This window comes from Galleria mellonella, unplaced genomic scaffold (genome assembly GCF_026898425.1).
Source record: "Galleria mellonella isolate WM207_F2 unplaced genomic scaffold, CSIRO_AGI_GalMel_v1 utg139, whole genome shotgun sequence".
NCBI classification, from domain to species: Eukaryota; Metazoa; Arthropoda; class Insecta; order Lepidoptera; family Pyralidae; genus Galleria; species Galleria mellonella.
In genome coordinates, this window is record NW_026441995.1 from 642429 (window position 1) to 659296 (window position 16868).

Consider the following 16868-nt stretch of genomic DNA (forward strand, 5'->3'; position numbering starts at 1 on the left):
GAACTTTATATTATTCAGAGCAAGAACAAACTTCGCTGGAGAGAATGTTGCGGTGAATTATAAAAGAATATAATGGATATCTGCCAAGATAACCACAGTATGTTCGACGTAGACACCGGATAAAACGGGCAATATCCGGATATTTCCAGTTTTATCCGGCGCGCGGGGCGCTGACATCGCGGACTTTGCTAATTCTCTCCGTAAACACGAGTTTATGGACGACACTTTTATCCGCTAAGATGCCTTTTATGATAAACTGGGGTAATCTTGTTAACTGTGGCTCTCGGTACCGAGTTTCAAGGATTTTGCCCGCTGGAAAATAAATTTGCATATTGCGGTAGAGTACAGAAGACAATTTTAATAAATATGCCATTCCGTGAATCCACTATCGACGGCAGTGATATAGTTCTACTATATTTACTTTATTACTACGAATTTATTTATTTATTACCACAAAAATACAGAATTATAGAAAGTATGTTACATTAATTACCATTCAAAAACTTCGTAATAGTAATAATAATAATATTTCTTTATTATGGATTACAAAGATCCATTTTTGTTAGTAACAATTGACTTAAACTATGTTAGTAGAAAAAAAAAAATACAAAAATCATTTTATGGCCCCTATAATAATTTTGACTCACAATGAGAGGATCGAGCTATCGTATTTATTGCACAATGCTCACAGAATGCCGTTACTGCTGCCACGCAGTCGGTATAAAAGAGATGCGATCCGTTTGCGTCTGATGGCATAGAAGTCACATAGGTTTATATTAATACTAAATACATTAAAACTGTTTAACTTGTATGAAAATCATGCAAGAAGTATTTATACTTTAGCATACAGTAAAATAATTCTACAGGGCGGACTTAATGCCTGATGGCATTCTCTACCAGTCAACCGTTGCGATAAACAGAGAGGGTAAATGGCGGTGCACAGATTTAACATACATATAGAATAATATATTTACAAAAATTATACATACATAAATCACATACAATACAATACATATATAAATAATTGTTAATAATACATATTAATATAATAATCAGGTTATGGAATGAGCTCCTTGCCGAGGTTTTCCCGAGAGACTACTGCATGGGGTTCTTCAAAAGGGGGGTAAAGAGGTTTCTTCAGGGTCGGCAACGCGCGCGTAATACCTCTGGTATTGCAGGCGTTCATAGGCTACGGTAACCGCTTACCATCAGGTGGGCGGTATACTTGTTTGCCACCTCAGTGGTATAAAAAAAAATATATATAAGTCAATCTCTAATTATATAATAGTACAGATTGAAAATTTTCATTATTGTGATAATTTGAAGTAAGGTTTACGAAGGGACTTTTTAAAAGAAAATTTGGTTAAGGACTCGAATATTTTTAACGGAATAATAAAAAAAAGAAGTTCTTATTTAGGAGGTTGTATTTTTGTTTTACGCTTGTTACCTTTTAACTACATCTGTTACAAACCTATTTGGATTTTTTCTTTATCTGAAAATATATTTATTTATTTATAGCAAGGCAACAGATTACAAATTAATACATTAATAAAATAAATATTACATAAAACGGCAATAAATTTGCACTCCAATAACTGCTCTGCATAACATTCGATATTAGAAACATTAAAAGAATAACCGATAGGCCGTATAGAAATGTCGAAGTCGGTTAATTAATTCAGTTTTAAATTTTTTTTGTGGAACTCTATTTTAAATTACTTTAAATATCTTATACATACATAATAGTATAGTTATATTTTTACTACATGTATATAGATAAAATTATATTTAAAAGACCTGTTGACTTTTTCGATTGAAAGCTTGCAAAGATAACGTACGTAAACAGTTAAGAACGCACGTATTTTTTGTGCTGCTCATAAACCAATATTACAGAGATAGTGCCCTCTTTTTTTTTATACAACTTAGAATGGCAAACAAGCTGACGGCCCACCTGATGGAAAGTGGTAACCGTCGCCTATAGACATGAGCAGTGCCATGGACATAACAGAGTATACTGTTTCACCCATGATACCCCCTATGCGTTGCCATTCCTGAGGACTCAGGTGTTATTCCTCCGTACCCAGTAAATTCACGCCATATCCCACCCTTCAAACCGAAACACAGCCATGCAAACACAACTGCTTCACGGTAGAAACACGAATGGGACAGTGGTACCCAAGCAATCGACTTTTGTACAAAATCTCCCTCTGGTAAACTCCCTCTACATATTCATGACATTATCGTCGTGTGTGCTCGACAGCTAATTTGGGCACTGAGCCTACGAAATCTCCAGTGAGCTTACAGAATATGAAAAAGTTGCTAATATGGAGTGTCTGAACTAATTTAAAATTTGTTACCTAAAGAGATGGAAGTTAAAACTATATTATACATTTATATTATATAGATGAAGCATCGAATCTCAAAAACGGGTCAACTTTTTGTCAGCTAATTGTCAAATAAGCCGACTCGTTTTTTTATTAGTGTTCTATATACTTACGCACACAGTATATCTTGACGTATCTATATTTAATTATTTAATAAGTAAAATGAGTTTTTACACATTAAAAAAGATTTTACACAGTAAAAATTATAAAACAAAATAAATATAGATGTTATAATAGAAACATTCATGATTATTTATCGCGCAAAAATGTATGAAAAAGTTGACCCGCTTTTTTCGAAGCATTGGTATGGAGACACTCTATCTAAGATAAACTATACTGTAGCATACTAATAAATAAAAAAGTTCTACTTATAAATTTATATATTTAAATAATTTTATTGACCGAAAGAAAATACGGTATAAAAGGCGGACCTAATGCTAGTAGCGTTCTCTAGCAGTCAACCTTTGGGATGAACAGTGAATCACGAACGCGGTACTTCATTATTGGGAGAGGAAAAAAGAAAATAACAGCTACTAATGTATATCTATATCACTCTTGCGCCACTTGCCCTTTTCTATCTGTTCTCCCTTAACTAAAGGTTGTCTGTAAGAGATTGCCCTAGCAATAAGACCGCCTTTTGTACCTTTATGTGTATATTTCAATCTGTATTTATGTTACTGTATTTCACTTGAATTATTCACTTGTCATTGTATATTTTTATTTATGGTGCAATAAAGAGTTAAATAAATAAATAAATAAATCTATGCAAAATATAGATATGTATATAATGTAAACAATATATGAATAAATAAAATATAAAACATGATGACTAGCTATAATTATTACATAAGGTGAGCATGGACATTTCTTTTAATTTAAATTTATTTGAATTATTATATCTTACTCATATTTGTATTTTTTCTTAAACAACTTAGAATGGCAAACAAGCTGACGGCCCACCTGATGGAAAGTGGTAACCGTCGCCTATAGACATGAGCAGTGCCATGGACATAACAGAGTATACTGTTTCGCCTATGATACCCCCTATGCGTTGCCAGTCCTGAGGACTCAGGTGTTATTCCTCCGTATCCAGTAAATTTACACCATATTCAACCCTTCAAATCGAAACACAGCCATGCAAACACAGCTGCTTCACTGTTGAAACACGAATGAGACAGAGGTACCCAAGCAATTATGTTATATATATAAGATTATGTATGCTTATTACTTAATTACGCTTAAACGGCTGAAGGGGTTGAAATGTAATTTAGTGCAAAGACAGTTCACATTTCAGATTAAAGCAAAGGATTAGGTAGTGACAAAATATTATAATGTGCCTTTATCCATTCCAAATACATACTACGTGTTAGTTGAACCGTTATATTACCAAGAGGTATCATATACCCGTAAACTCACTTTCACATTTGATACAGAAGTCGTGAGTACTCCGGGCGACCGTTCGAGACTCCGAGTAGCGTCTTCCCCAGCACGTCGTGCCGCATGCGCCGTCGAGAGTCTCCAGAGCTGCCGCCGAGCGACTTTGGGACGCCACAGCCGCCGCTACAGCTCGCCGCGAGGAATCAACTCACAATCGTAAGATTGTGCAGTCGGATTCTTCCCACACGTGGCCACGTGATTTCGTGCCGCCGCCTGCAACGAGTAGGACGTGCTTTTGAGGACAAAACTCGAGGCCGTCCGCCCTTTTAAGAGCGCTAGCCCTGACGGGGAACTAGTCCGTGCACCTGGGTGCACCAGTGTAGGCACCCGTGTGCTACACGCCAGGGCACGGTCGAGGCGTAGAGCCTAGGACCGAAGGCGCTAGACTGTAGATACTTCAAAACGGACAAATTGACCCTACATGTCGCATTCACGCGTCACCTACCTTCTGAGTCGCATACAATATATAAGCCGTTTCTTGTATGCTCAAATATAAGTACTTTGGGGGGAAAGGGATTGTTAGCAGTGGAGTTTGACAGCCCCATTGCTAGCAATATGCCTTATTAGGTCGACCTCCACGTGGTTCTCCCTGGAAACCATCGTGAACAATTCTTGTTGAATTCGTCACGATAGGCTAACTGACCTGCTTTTTCCTCACCCGTCATCCCTCACTGGTGCCCCGCCGGTGTATACCGATAGCGCGGGTGGGGTAACAATTCCATTATCATCCATTAAAAAAAAAATAAGTACTTTACATAAAATACTTAAAAATAAGGCTTTGTTCAATTAAGTAGGTCATAAAAATGTCCTAATTTTGAGATGATTCGTTGAGCCGTTAAGACATTAACAGGTGGTAAATGAAAAAGTAAAGCCATTTTGATATTTAAAATATTAAGTAAAGATTTTAATAAGACCCTATTTTATGTGAAATTTCATGTCCTCTAACTTATAATGATACGATAAATTTTGTTATATAATTAAAATTCTAGCCGAGGGTGGCTTACGAGTATCTTTATAGAATAAAGAGGGAAACAAGGCATAAGAATAAATATTTAGGTAGAACCGACACTTCTGTCAATGCAATAATTATAGCTACATCGACACGCTGGTAGTTCGCGTCCTTTTAAGAGCTATAAGTTAGTTAGGGTTAGCAAGTAACCAACACAGCGAGGGGGGGAAGGGATTATTAGTAATGCGGATTATCAGTCCCGTTGCTAACAATATACCCTAACAGGTCGACCTCCACGTGGTTCCATCTGGAAACCATCGTGGTTAATGCTAGTGGAATGCGTCACGATAGGCTAACCGATCTGCCTTTTCATTCTCACTTACCTGGTGACCCTCACTGGTGGCCCGCCAGCGTATACCGTTAGCGCAGGCGGGGTTACCATTCCATAATCATTCATTAAAAAAAAAGGTTTATGTTTTTTTTATGAGTAAAAATGGAATGGTAACCCCGCCTGCGCTAACGGGATACGCTGGCGGAGCACCAGTGAAGGGTGATCGATGAGAATGAAAAAAGGCCAGCTAGCCCATCATGATGAATTCATTAGGAATTAACCATGATAGTTTCCAGGGGGAACCGCGAGGGGGTCGACCTGGTTGGGTATATTGCTAGCAATGGGATTCTCAGTCTCCATTACTAACAATCCCTTTCCCCCCAAAAGGTTTATGTTAGGAGTTTCGCTTTTGCTCAGTGTATTTATTCTTATGAATAAAGGTAAAAGTGCTGTTCAAGAGATAAAGATACAATTCTCATTGCTTAATAATCACTCTGTTTTACGGCAGTCATGGATGATAATGGAATGGTTACCCCACCCGCGCTATCGGTATACACCGGCGGGGCACCAGTGAAGGATGATAGGTGAGGATGAAGCAGGTCAGTTAGCCTATCGTGACAAATTCAAAAAGAATTGTTCACGATGGTTTCCAGGGGGAACCACGTGGACGTCGACTTAATAAGGCATATTGCTAGCAATGGCGCTGTCAAACTCCATTACTCACAATCCCTTTCCCCCCCGGTGAGTGGGTTGCTTAACGTTGTAAGCTTATCGTTTTGTTTTTAAACCAGCCCTCAATTTCGTGTGTGTGGATTGAAGAAGGGTTTGGCGTAGGCTTAGGATATTTCATATGCTAGAAGTGAAATTTGCTACACTAAATCATACTTCACTGCAGTTACGGGGCTTCATAAAGAATGCTACAGATCAGAATCATTCTAAATTAAATCGCAGATAGTCGCTGCGTTCGGGTATATTCGTCAGTCATCGACTACGTTCGGGTAGCAGTGAATCGAAGTCACTGCGCCGTACACTGCATTAGTATCTCGTCATAAAAATCACTAGTTATTTTCTTTTATTATACCTAATAGGGTATATTTCGATTAAAAGTTTTAACTCGTATGTAAATTTCGACTACGTTTAGGCATCTATTTATATGTATGTCTGGGAAGTTTGGATAACTCTGCATGCAAATAACTATAATTTCAAGTCACATTGGAAATAGTAGTATATTTAATAGATAGGGAAAACATTTTTACGCACAACGACACGTGATATCATGTGACGATAAGAGCACAGGGAATGGTAATTCCCGTTGTCCCTATTACAAATCTACACTAATATTATAAAGAGGAAAGATTTGTATTTTTATGTGTATGTATGTTTGTAATGAATAATCTCAAAAACTACTTTGCCGATTTCAAAAATTCTTTCACCATTAGAAAGCTACATTCACGCTGAGTAACATAGGCTATATTTATTGCTAGAAAAGATTAGGGATCCTTACTAAAACTTTAGTTACGTAACTCAAGGTGTAAAAAATGCTATAAAATATCTTTCGTTGCGTGCGCTGCGGAAACTATTGGTGATAGAACAAAAGTATGTACTACAATATTGAAGAAAATATCAATAACTACAAAAAACTTCGCGATACTATACGTCCAACTATTATCGTTATGTCACAATGACCACTTTTTAAAATGTTGTAAAAATGTCCACCTGTGCGAAGCCGGGACGGGCTGCTAGTATATAATAAAATACCGTATAAATTAAAATTGTTAAATGTGAATTTATTTAAAACTAGCGACCCGCCCCGGCTTCGCGCGGATACAAATTACATCACGTCACATAAGAAATCTCTAAATTTACAGTGTTTATTTACAATATTATGCATGTATTATACATATAAACCTTCCTCCTGAATCACTCTATCTTTTAAAAAAACCGCTTCAAAATTGCGTAGTTTCAAAGATTTAAGCATACATAGGGACGGACAGACAGCGACAGCGACTTTGTTTTATACTATGTAGTGATAAAGAGAATGTATACTTGGCAGAATGTAAATAGTATTTATGATATAAAAGAATTCTTAAACAAAGAAAAAAAATTGTTAATTTTAAATGCATTTTGCTAAGGACGAACTTTTTTATATACAACTTAGAATGACAAACAAGCTGACGGCTCACCTGATGGAAAGTGGTAACTGTCGCCTATAATATATATACTATATACTGTTTCGCTCATGATATCCCCCATGCATTACCATTCTTGAGGACTCAGACATTATTCCTCTGTAGCCTGTAAATTCACGCCATATGTGGGATATGGCCTTCAAATCGAAACACAGCTATGCAAACACAACTGCTTCACGGTTGAAACACGAATGGTATAGAGGTACCCAAGCAATCGACTTTTGTACAAAGTCTCCCTCTGGAACGAATGTTCTTTGACTAATGCAACATATTTGACTTTACCGTGTTTAAGCAAATAAAGATTATTATTATTGCACTGACCATTGGCTTGAATGCTGGGAAATTTCCATAAGTTGCCTACACGCGCCGTGTGGGTAATTTACATAATTCATTTTAAAGCGATTAAATTCTGCGCGAGTTTCGCTGCGTGATAGAATTCAAAATGAGAATATTTTCAGAAGCTAAGTGATCGATGTTGCTAGGGATTGACGATGATAGTCCAGAGGGACTGCATGGAGGTTGACGAGGGAATACATACATACACATACACACACACACACACACACGCACACACGCACATACACACGCACACATGCACGCACGCGCGCACACACACACACACACACACACACACACAAACGCACACACGCACACACACGCACACACATACACATATACATGTATATATATTGCATTATTTTCTGTAAATTTTACATACCCCGACTTACGCGGATAATGTTGCGGGTAAAAATAGTAATATTTGAAAAAAATACTATAAATACAAAAATTTTACATATCACTGTTTTGGTGAAACACACGTGTTCATAACATATTATTACCAGCACCTGTATACCATGTTTTTAAGCAAATAAATAAATTATTATTATTATTAAAATATTATAAGCATTACTTAAAAGACCTACTTATGTCTTTCAAGACTTACATACATATGTTACATATTCAGGAATTTAATAATTCTTGAATTTTAAAACATTAAAATATATTAGACTGTTGGTCAAAGAGATTAATATTGTAAGACAATTATTTTTTAACCATTTTATAAAATTTAATACACTAGAATAGAATAGAATACAATTAATTTATTACAATAATACAACACAAAACAAAACAATGACAGCATTCACATAAAAGAAAAATACTCTAGTATTAAACGAGCTTAATTATGAATATGATTCTAATAGATATGTTACTTTTCATAATTCGGTGGTAAATAACAATTAATTAATTCATTTAAATAGAGACCTTAGTAGGCTTTCATATTTCATCCAAGTTTTTATTCTATTACAAGGGTCATAAGTTGTAGAATGCGGATTCTCCGTTATTTCAGTTTGCTGTAACATATGGAATTTTTTACAACAAATGTTGTGAAATGAAGACGTCATAGTTTCCACATTTTGTCAACAAAAATGTATTTATCAATTTTTTACGAAATATCAACCAGCGCGCGTTATCATTAGCAATAACATTAGGTCTTGACCTCCACGGTCGATGATTAATGTAGATTAAGTCAATTAGACCTCAGTCGTGGTCAAATATCCGGCAACATGGACGTGAATATATTTCTGTTACTAGTTTTAGTTGCAAAAGTTTCTACTGAAAACGAAACATGGGCATCCAACGTAGAAAACTTTTTTAAAGATCAAACGAATAAAGTGAATGAATTTTTCGAAGATCAAAAGCGTAGCTTCGAAGCGACCGTCAATTCCAGTTATGAAGAAGCCGTAAGGGTCCACAATACAGTGAATAATTATTTAGAGGAACAAAAGAAAATAATCAACGATGAAGTGAATGCGTATGTCGAAGGTGTGAAAGAAACTGGCAGGGAAATCACAGATACATGGTCCTACGTACCCGATTCAGTTCAGAAATCAGTCAATGGAGTTATATCTGATGCACTTTTATCTATACCGGCAATAATTGCACGTAATGGTTACATTTGCGAGACACACACAGTTGTATCGAGAGGTTACTTCTTAAACATTCATAGAATTCCACGAACTAAACATGGCAGTGAAGTTCCTTCTAAAACTGTGTTCTTGCAACATGGAATATTCGGGAGCTCTGCAGATTGGATAATAAATGGTCCTCATAAAGGTTTAGGATACGTACTAGCAGATGCAGGATATGATGTCTGGATGGCAAATATAAGAGGAAACAAGTATTCAAGAGAACATTCTTGGTGGGGGATCGACAGTAAAGAGTATTGGAATTTTTCGTGGCATGATGTGGCTTTGTATGACGTGCCCGCTATAATAGATTACATTAACAAAGTGAAAAATGGTGACGCGCGTATTTCTTATATTGGACACTCGATGGGTACTACGATTTTATTCGCCATGTTATCTCTCCGTCCAGAGTACAATAATATTTTGTACAGTGCCATCGCTCTAGCCCCTGTCGTGTTTACATCAGATGTTAATTCCTCATTGACTTCCCTAGCACCTATTGCTAGTAATGTTGCATACATGGAGATGATGTATGGTGCACATGAGTTCATCCCCAAAGATTCCTTTTTGGGTAGTCTTCCTAAGGCTTGTGATGTTGCCCACGTGGACAAGTTTATCTGTAATCACATCATATTTAAAATTTGTGGATATGATGAGGCACAAATGAATAGTACAATTCTGCCAGTATTTTTGGCACATTTAGGCACTGGCACCTCATGGAAGACTGCGGTGCATTTCGCTCAAGAAATCGTAGCTGGAGGTAAATTCCAGCAATTTGATTACGGCTCTTATTACAACGAGAAGGTTTATGGTGCTGAGACGCCACCAGAATACGATTTAAGTAAAATAACATTGCCAATTACATTGTTTTGGGCTGAGAACGATTTATTGTCTCGGGAAAAAGATGTGCGGAAACTTCGCGAAAAGTTGCCGAGTACGACGCAAATGTATTTAGTGCCTTATCCGGAGTTCAATCATATAGACTATATATGGGCGAACGATGCTCAGACGCTGGTGAATGAAAAGGTCTTATCTACTTTAAAGAGTACATTTGAAAATGAACGGAAAGTCCTTAAATTCAAATTCGGGTTTTAGTAAATCTTTGTAGTAATACCTTTTAGTTTAAATTGATATAAAGTTTGGGAGAATATTATGGGATTTCGCACCTCGAGGGTTTGAATGAAATGGAATCTAAAGATTTGAAGAAGGTGTAATTTTAACATAATTACTGTGGTGAATTATTATTTGTATATGTTAAAAATTATGTTTAATTAATTAATGAAATATATTATTTATGCATCATCTATATAAGTATGTATCTATATAATATAATTTTACCTTTTGCTATTAAATTGGTTACACAGGTCAAAATAAAAGGTTAAATTGGTAACACTCTGGGTTTGTTGCACGCGTCCGTGTAGCCTTACTTCAGGTTGCAGCTGAAAATCAGTGCTTTGCTTTTAAGCAAAACTATCACTGAGCTGTAGCCTTTTTGGGTCACTGCGACACACTTGCTGAAAACATATCTCCAATATTAATTTTTTTGTTTTATATGTTGTTTTATATTTGAAAAAATGTAAATAATCAAAAAAAAAAAATAATAATGTAAATAATATGTAGGTGTAATACGGAAATTGATAAATGATCGAAAAGATAAATGCAACAATAAAAGCAAAATCTTGTTATAATAGTTAATTATAATTAAAATACGTTTTACGAGCACTTAATTAATGAAAAATCTTATTACGTTTTCAAAAGAAGCTTATGAAGAAGTTGAACAAGAAAGTCGATGATTTTTTTTATAAATTTCCCTTAGATTTGTATGTAAAATCAACGCCTATTTCAATACTAATATTCCTAATGTGTATTTTATTTAATATATTATTGAAATAGAAATATATTATAATATATATATTCTCTTTATTGCACTTGTAAAAAAAAAGACACAGCGATCAGTTTAACAACTTGCAAGGGTGGGCTTATCTCTGAAAGATATCTTTTCTAACCAACCCAGTGCAGTAAGAGATTTATTGTATTATTTTAAAAAGATCTGTTGTAGAAATATTAAAAGATTAATAATCTTTATTTTCTGCAAAGGCATAAATAATACATAAATCACAAGTGTAACCACAAATACAGTATTTTTTATTTTTTTTATGCAACTTAGAATGCCAAACAAGCTGACGGCCCACCTGATGGGAAGTGGTAACCGTCGCCTATAGACATGAGCAGTACCATGGACATAACAGAGTATACTGTTCCGTCCATGATACTGCCCATGCGTTGCCATTCCTGAGGACTCAGGTGTTATTCCTCTGTACCCTGTAAATTCACTGCCATATCTCACCCTTCAAACCGAAACACAGCCATGCAAACAACTGCTTCACAGTAGAAACACAGAAACACGAATGGGACAGAGTTGCCCAAGCAAACGACTTTTGTACAAAGTATTCTTTTGCTAAATTTAATACTAATTAATTAATTTCTAGTTATATTTAATACTAGCTAATTGCCTGCTACTTTGTACATGTGGTTTTAAAAATCAGGCAAACTAATTAAATAAATCACGTCTGGATAGCGTATCAAGATAAATCATGCTCCAGTTTTTAAGTTAGGCTTTGAGGCATACCGCTGTGAAAACCGTATCCGATTTCGTGCAGTTTTTTTTGCGTAATTCTGGAACAAATATAGACATAAACAGATAAATATACAGGCAGATAAAGTTTACCAGAGGGAGACTTTGTACAAAAGTCGATTGCTTGGGTACCTCTGTCCCATTCGTGTTTCAACCGTGAAGCAATTGTGTTTGCATGGCTGTGTTTCGGTTTGAAGGGTGGGATATGGCGTGAATTTACTGGGTACAGAGGAATAACACCTGAGTCCTCAGGAATGGCAACGCATGGGGGTATCATGGGCGAAACAGTATACTCTGTTATGTCCATGGTACTGCTCATGTCTATAGGCGACGGTTACCACTTTCCATCAGGTGGGCCGTCAGCTTGTTTGCCATTCTAAGTTCTATAAAAAAAAAAAAAAAAAAAAAAAAAAAAAAAAAAAAAAAAAAAAAGCAAAGTTTTTAAAAAATATATATTTTTATTTAATTTTTATTTATATTGTTTATATTATGACCACTCACATAAACTTTTTTAAATACTTTCCATGTACAGATATTATGAAATTACAATACATACATACATATCTGTCACGCCTGTCTCCCATTAGGGTAGGCAGAAACAATGGAACGCTTCGATTCAAACAAACCTCTTTCGCTTCTTCCACATTCATCAATCTTTTCATACAAGCTCGCCGGTTACGGGTACTTTTAATTTGGCCCTTCTTCAGCACGTCGCCTATTTGGGCGACATACGTCCGTCTAGGGCGACCCCGACCGACACCTCCATTCATTCTTGCTCGATAAATCTCTTTCGTAATTCTTCTTTCATCCATCCTCTCCAAATGACCAAACCAACGCAACATTCCTTTTTCGATTTTTGTCACTACATCGGCTTTCAGTCCACACTTCTCTCTAATCACATTGTTTTTTACTCTATCTTTTTAGTATATTAATTAGTACGATAATTATAAATTTATAATAATCGAATTATTATACTATTATTGGAAGAGGGAGACCGAGGCATAGTTACATCAGGCAGATCAAGGAAGGAGTTGGTGTCGTGTCGTATCAAGAGGTGAAGAGACTCGCTGAAAACCGTAATGAGTGGCAAGAGCTCCACCGACAAGAGCGCAGCTCTTCAATAGGATAGAATAGGATAGATAGATATTGGATTTATATTTTTTTTTATATTTAGTTATCTTTGTTATTATCTATATCCTTTGGTTGATACTTTTGCCGACTACTTTTGCGAGATACCGAAATCTACCTACATTCATACCGGAGTTCATACTACATTGACGAGTTATACTAGTGATATTTCGTGGCTTTGTCCGCGTGAATCTGTAAGCATATAAAGTTATCTATTGCTAAGTTAGGATATAACCTACCTTTGCACAAAATTTCATTCCAATCTGTTCAGTAGTTTTTGTGTGAAAGAGTAACAAACATACATTCGTCTATCGTCACAAACTTATATTTAGAAGAGGGGATAGGGATTGTTAGTAATGGAGACTGAGAATCCCATTGTTAGCAAAATACCCAACCAGGTCGACCTCCTCGTGGTTTTCCCTGGAAACTATCATGGTTAATTCCTGATGAATTCATCATGATGGGCTAACTGGCCTGTTTTCATTCTCATCTATCACCTTTCACTGGTGCTCCGCCAGCGTATCCCGTTAGCGCAGGCGGGGTTACCATACCATTTTCACCTATAAAAAAAAAACTTATATTTAGAATATTTGTCATATCAGCTATTAACTGTCCACTGCTGAACATAAGACACCCCCACAAGGAGGGGGTTTGCCAGTAATTGCCACGCTTGGCAAGTGGGTTGACAACTGCAGTTAAAATTTTGTGATGTTTTAAAAGGAATGCTGTTGCCCATTCCTCGACCATTAAGTTACCTTAGTCGCCTCTTACGACACCTACAGGAAAGGAAGGGGTGGCCCATTCTACGCCGGGACCACATTTAATATCAATATTACTAGGATATAAACACCGAGACCAATATAAATTCTTGTCTACTACATTCTTCACGACTCTGGAACGCGCTTCCTGATACCATTAAGAGACTACCGACTAAACCGTCTTTCAAACAAAAAACGTTCACGCTCACTTTTTTACTCTATCCGAGCAGTAAGTACTTTATGTTATTCTCAATTTCGTGTATAATATAGTATATTTTATATATGTGTAAGTATATTTGTTATTTATATATATTTATTCGTGTATATATGTAATTTTAGTATGTATGTATATCAATAATTAGTAGTACCGCATTCGAGTATTCTGACACTTCCCTATGGTTGACTGGGAGAGAATGCTTTTAGCATTAAGTCCGCCATGTACACATATTTGTACTAATGGATAAATAAAATAAATAAATAAATAGTTATAATTATGAATACAAATGTTTGTGTCACGCAGGTATCGAACCCACACATAAGATAAAGCGGTATGTTAAACAGCTATACTAATAAAGTTGTCTATAAGTTAACATAGTATAAGTTAGATTATAACAACTTTTTTCAAATGGGTGATAATGGTATGGTAACCCCGCTTGCACTATCGGTATACACTGGCGGGGCACCAGTGATAGATGACTGATGAGGATAAAAGCAGATCAGTTAGCCCATCCTGACGAATTCAACTAGAATAAGCCACGATGGTTTCCAGGGGGATCCACGTGGAGGTCGACCTGACAGGGTATATTGCTTTTATATATTATATATTTTGTATATTATTTTTCTAATTGAACTGTCAAATTTTGAAATCATTAAACTAAATTTCTAATGTAAGTAGTATATTCATTTATTTTAACATTTATTATATAAAAAGATAGGTATTATATGTATTTATAGTGTATGTATTTATGTAATATTTTATTATATATTTTAATATTTTATTTAATTCTAAATATTAATAGTTGTAGCACTTCAGTTGCCCGCTAACATAATGCTTTCTAACTGTATCGGGTTGACTGGAAGAGATCTCTGTCAGAGACAAGTGCACCCTTGCTCACAACATTCATAAATAGATTATATTATATGTAACTTACAAGTGCAATAAAGAATATATATTGCTAGTAATGGGGCCATTTGACCCCATTACTAACAATTCCCTCCTCCCCTAGGTTATAACAACTTAAAGGTATCAGCCATAACTAAAAGATGTATATTCCGGTGGCGGTTACGATCCAACTTTTCCCATTTCCACAGCTCGCGGTCAGATACGAGTATGCATTGAATATGCTGCCTTCGTGCCTGAACGCACCTGAATCATTCGTAGTCAAGTGGTGTGCTCGTGCCACTCACGTAAAACGATTTGCTTAATTAAGCCAAACTTCTAAAGTGTTCACGTTCTCAAATTCGTCTCCAAATTTTGCGAACGAGTTACGTGATTACGACGGTGATGCTGTACCGATTTTGATATTACTTTACAGTTTTTATATATTTATTTATTTATTACATCTACTGGGTGAGCCTTACAGTCTTCCAATACGTTCACCCAGGAAAGCATGTGTACAATAACATGTAAAAAGGAATGTTACATAAAAATAACAAAATAATATATTATAAAAAGATTTAACTCAAACAAAAAACGTCTGAATACAAATACTCTGTGATCACTCACTACTCACATATTGGTTCATAAGGATGGTGTCGCGATATATAACTAGTGTATAATAAAGTACTACATAATCAGATATATTTCTTTTTAGTTTGGAAGAGTGAATACATGGCTTACAAAGGTGCACGTGTGTACACACGCATACACACACACGCACGCATCCACGCTCGCATGCACGCACACAGGCACGCACACACAAACAAATACAAACACACACACATTCTAAAGCGATTCTCACAATTATTTCTATAATCGAGAGTGTCGGTTTCATATTAATTTTTTTCATTACAGTTGCATTAACTTTATTCTGTTGCTAAAATTTTCTACGAGTTGCTGAATGAACGCACGCACGCACGCACGCACGCACGCACGCACGCACGCACGGACGCACGCACGCGCGCACGCACGTACGCACGCACGCACGCACGTACGCACGCACGGACGCACGCACGCGCGCACGCACGGACGCACGCACGCACGCACGGCTCACGCACGCACGCGCGCACGCACGTACGCACGCACGCACGCACGCACGCACAATTTTTTATTATTTATTACTTCTTTACACATTATAAAAAAATATAAATTAAATTTGATATAATTAATTTGATTAATAAGTATACCTATTGGTTAAGTTCTTAAGGCGCTTTACATGTGTTCAATAATATAGAAAATAGTTTATCCCTTTCAATTAACATAGCATAGCCATAGGAGAAGTCGCCAGTAAATACTGGTATTAAGTTTGTAATTGTGTTAAGGTATAAAAAAAAAACATACTTACTGTAGAAACTTAATTATAAGTACAAAGTTTGGCAGTACCAAGAGTTGTCTTATATCAACTTGAAACTTGAAACTGCACTTCTTTCAACCCATCATCATGTCTTCTTTCGCAGCTGAGATCATTTAAAATTCATGCTCGTAAACGCTTTTCATTGCTTTCAGCGTTTCTAAAGTTAGTCACCGCCGAGGCAGGGCCGTGTATAAATAACTACTTACAGACAGAAGTGAGGATCGATATTGCATACTGGATTAAATTAATTTACTAGTTACAAATAACTTTGAGGTTTGTGTTATTTAATTCTTTATTTTTATATATATATAATAAAATAAAATACAGTCCAAGGTTTTCGTGGGCAATGTAGCTTTATATAGGTGAAAGAATTTTTTTAAAACTCGCTGCCACCGTCCTAACGGAGTGCTCAATCCTTGGCTTCATTTAAAGGACAAGTCAAATCACATTTTCTTTCACTGTAGTTACTCTTTTCCATTCCTTTGTAATTTTTGGACTAGATTTGTCATATTTCCTTGTGTGTGCTATGTATGTATTTATATGTGTATGTTTATGTATTTTGTATGTATGTTATATA

At 36.0% G+C, this 16868-nt stretch overlaps 1 protein-coding gene across 1 annotated transcript; it reads left to right on the plus strand.

Moving 5' to 3' along the window:
• The first annotated feature begins 8807 nt into the window (after window positions 1-8807).
• On the plus strand, window positions 8808-11169 carry LOC113510451 (lipase 3-like). Its single transcript, XM_026893907.3, has one exon. The coding sequence runs from the start codon at window positions 8856-8858 to the stop codon at window positions 10350-10352; it is 1497 nt and encodes a 498-aa protein (XP_026749708.2). The 5' UTR covers window positions 8808-8855; the 3' UTR covers window positions 10353-11169.
• Window positions 11170-16868: the final 5699 nt, after the last annotated feature.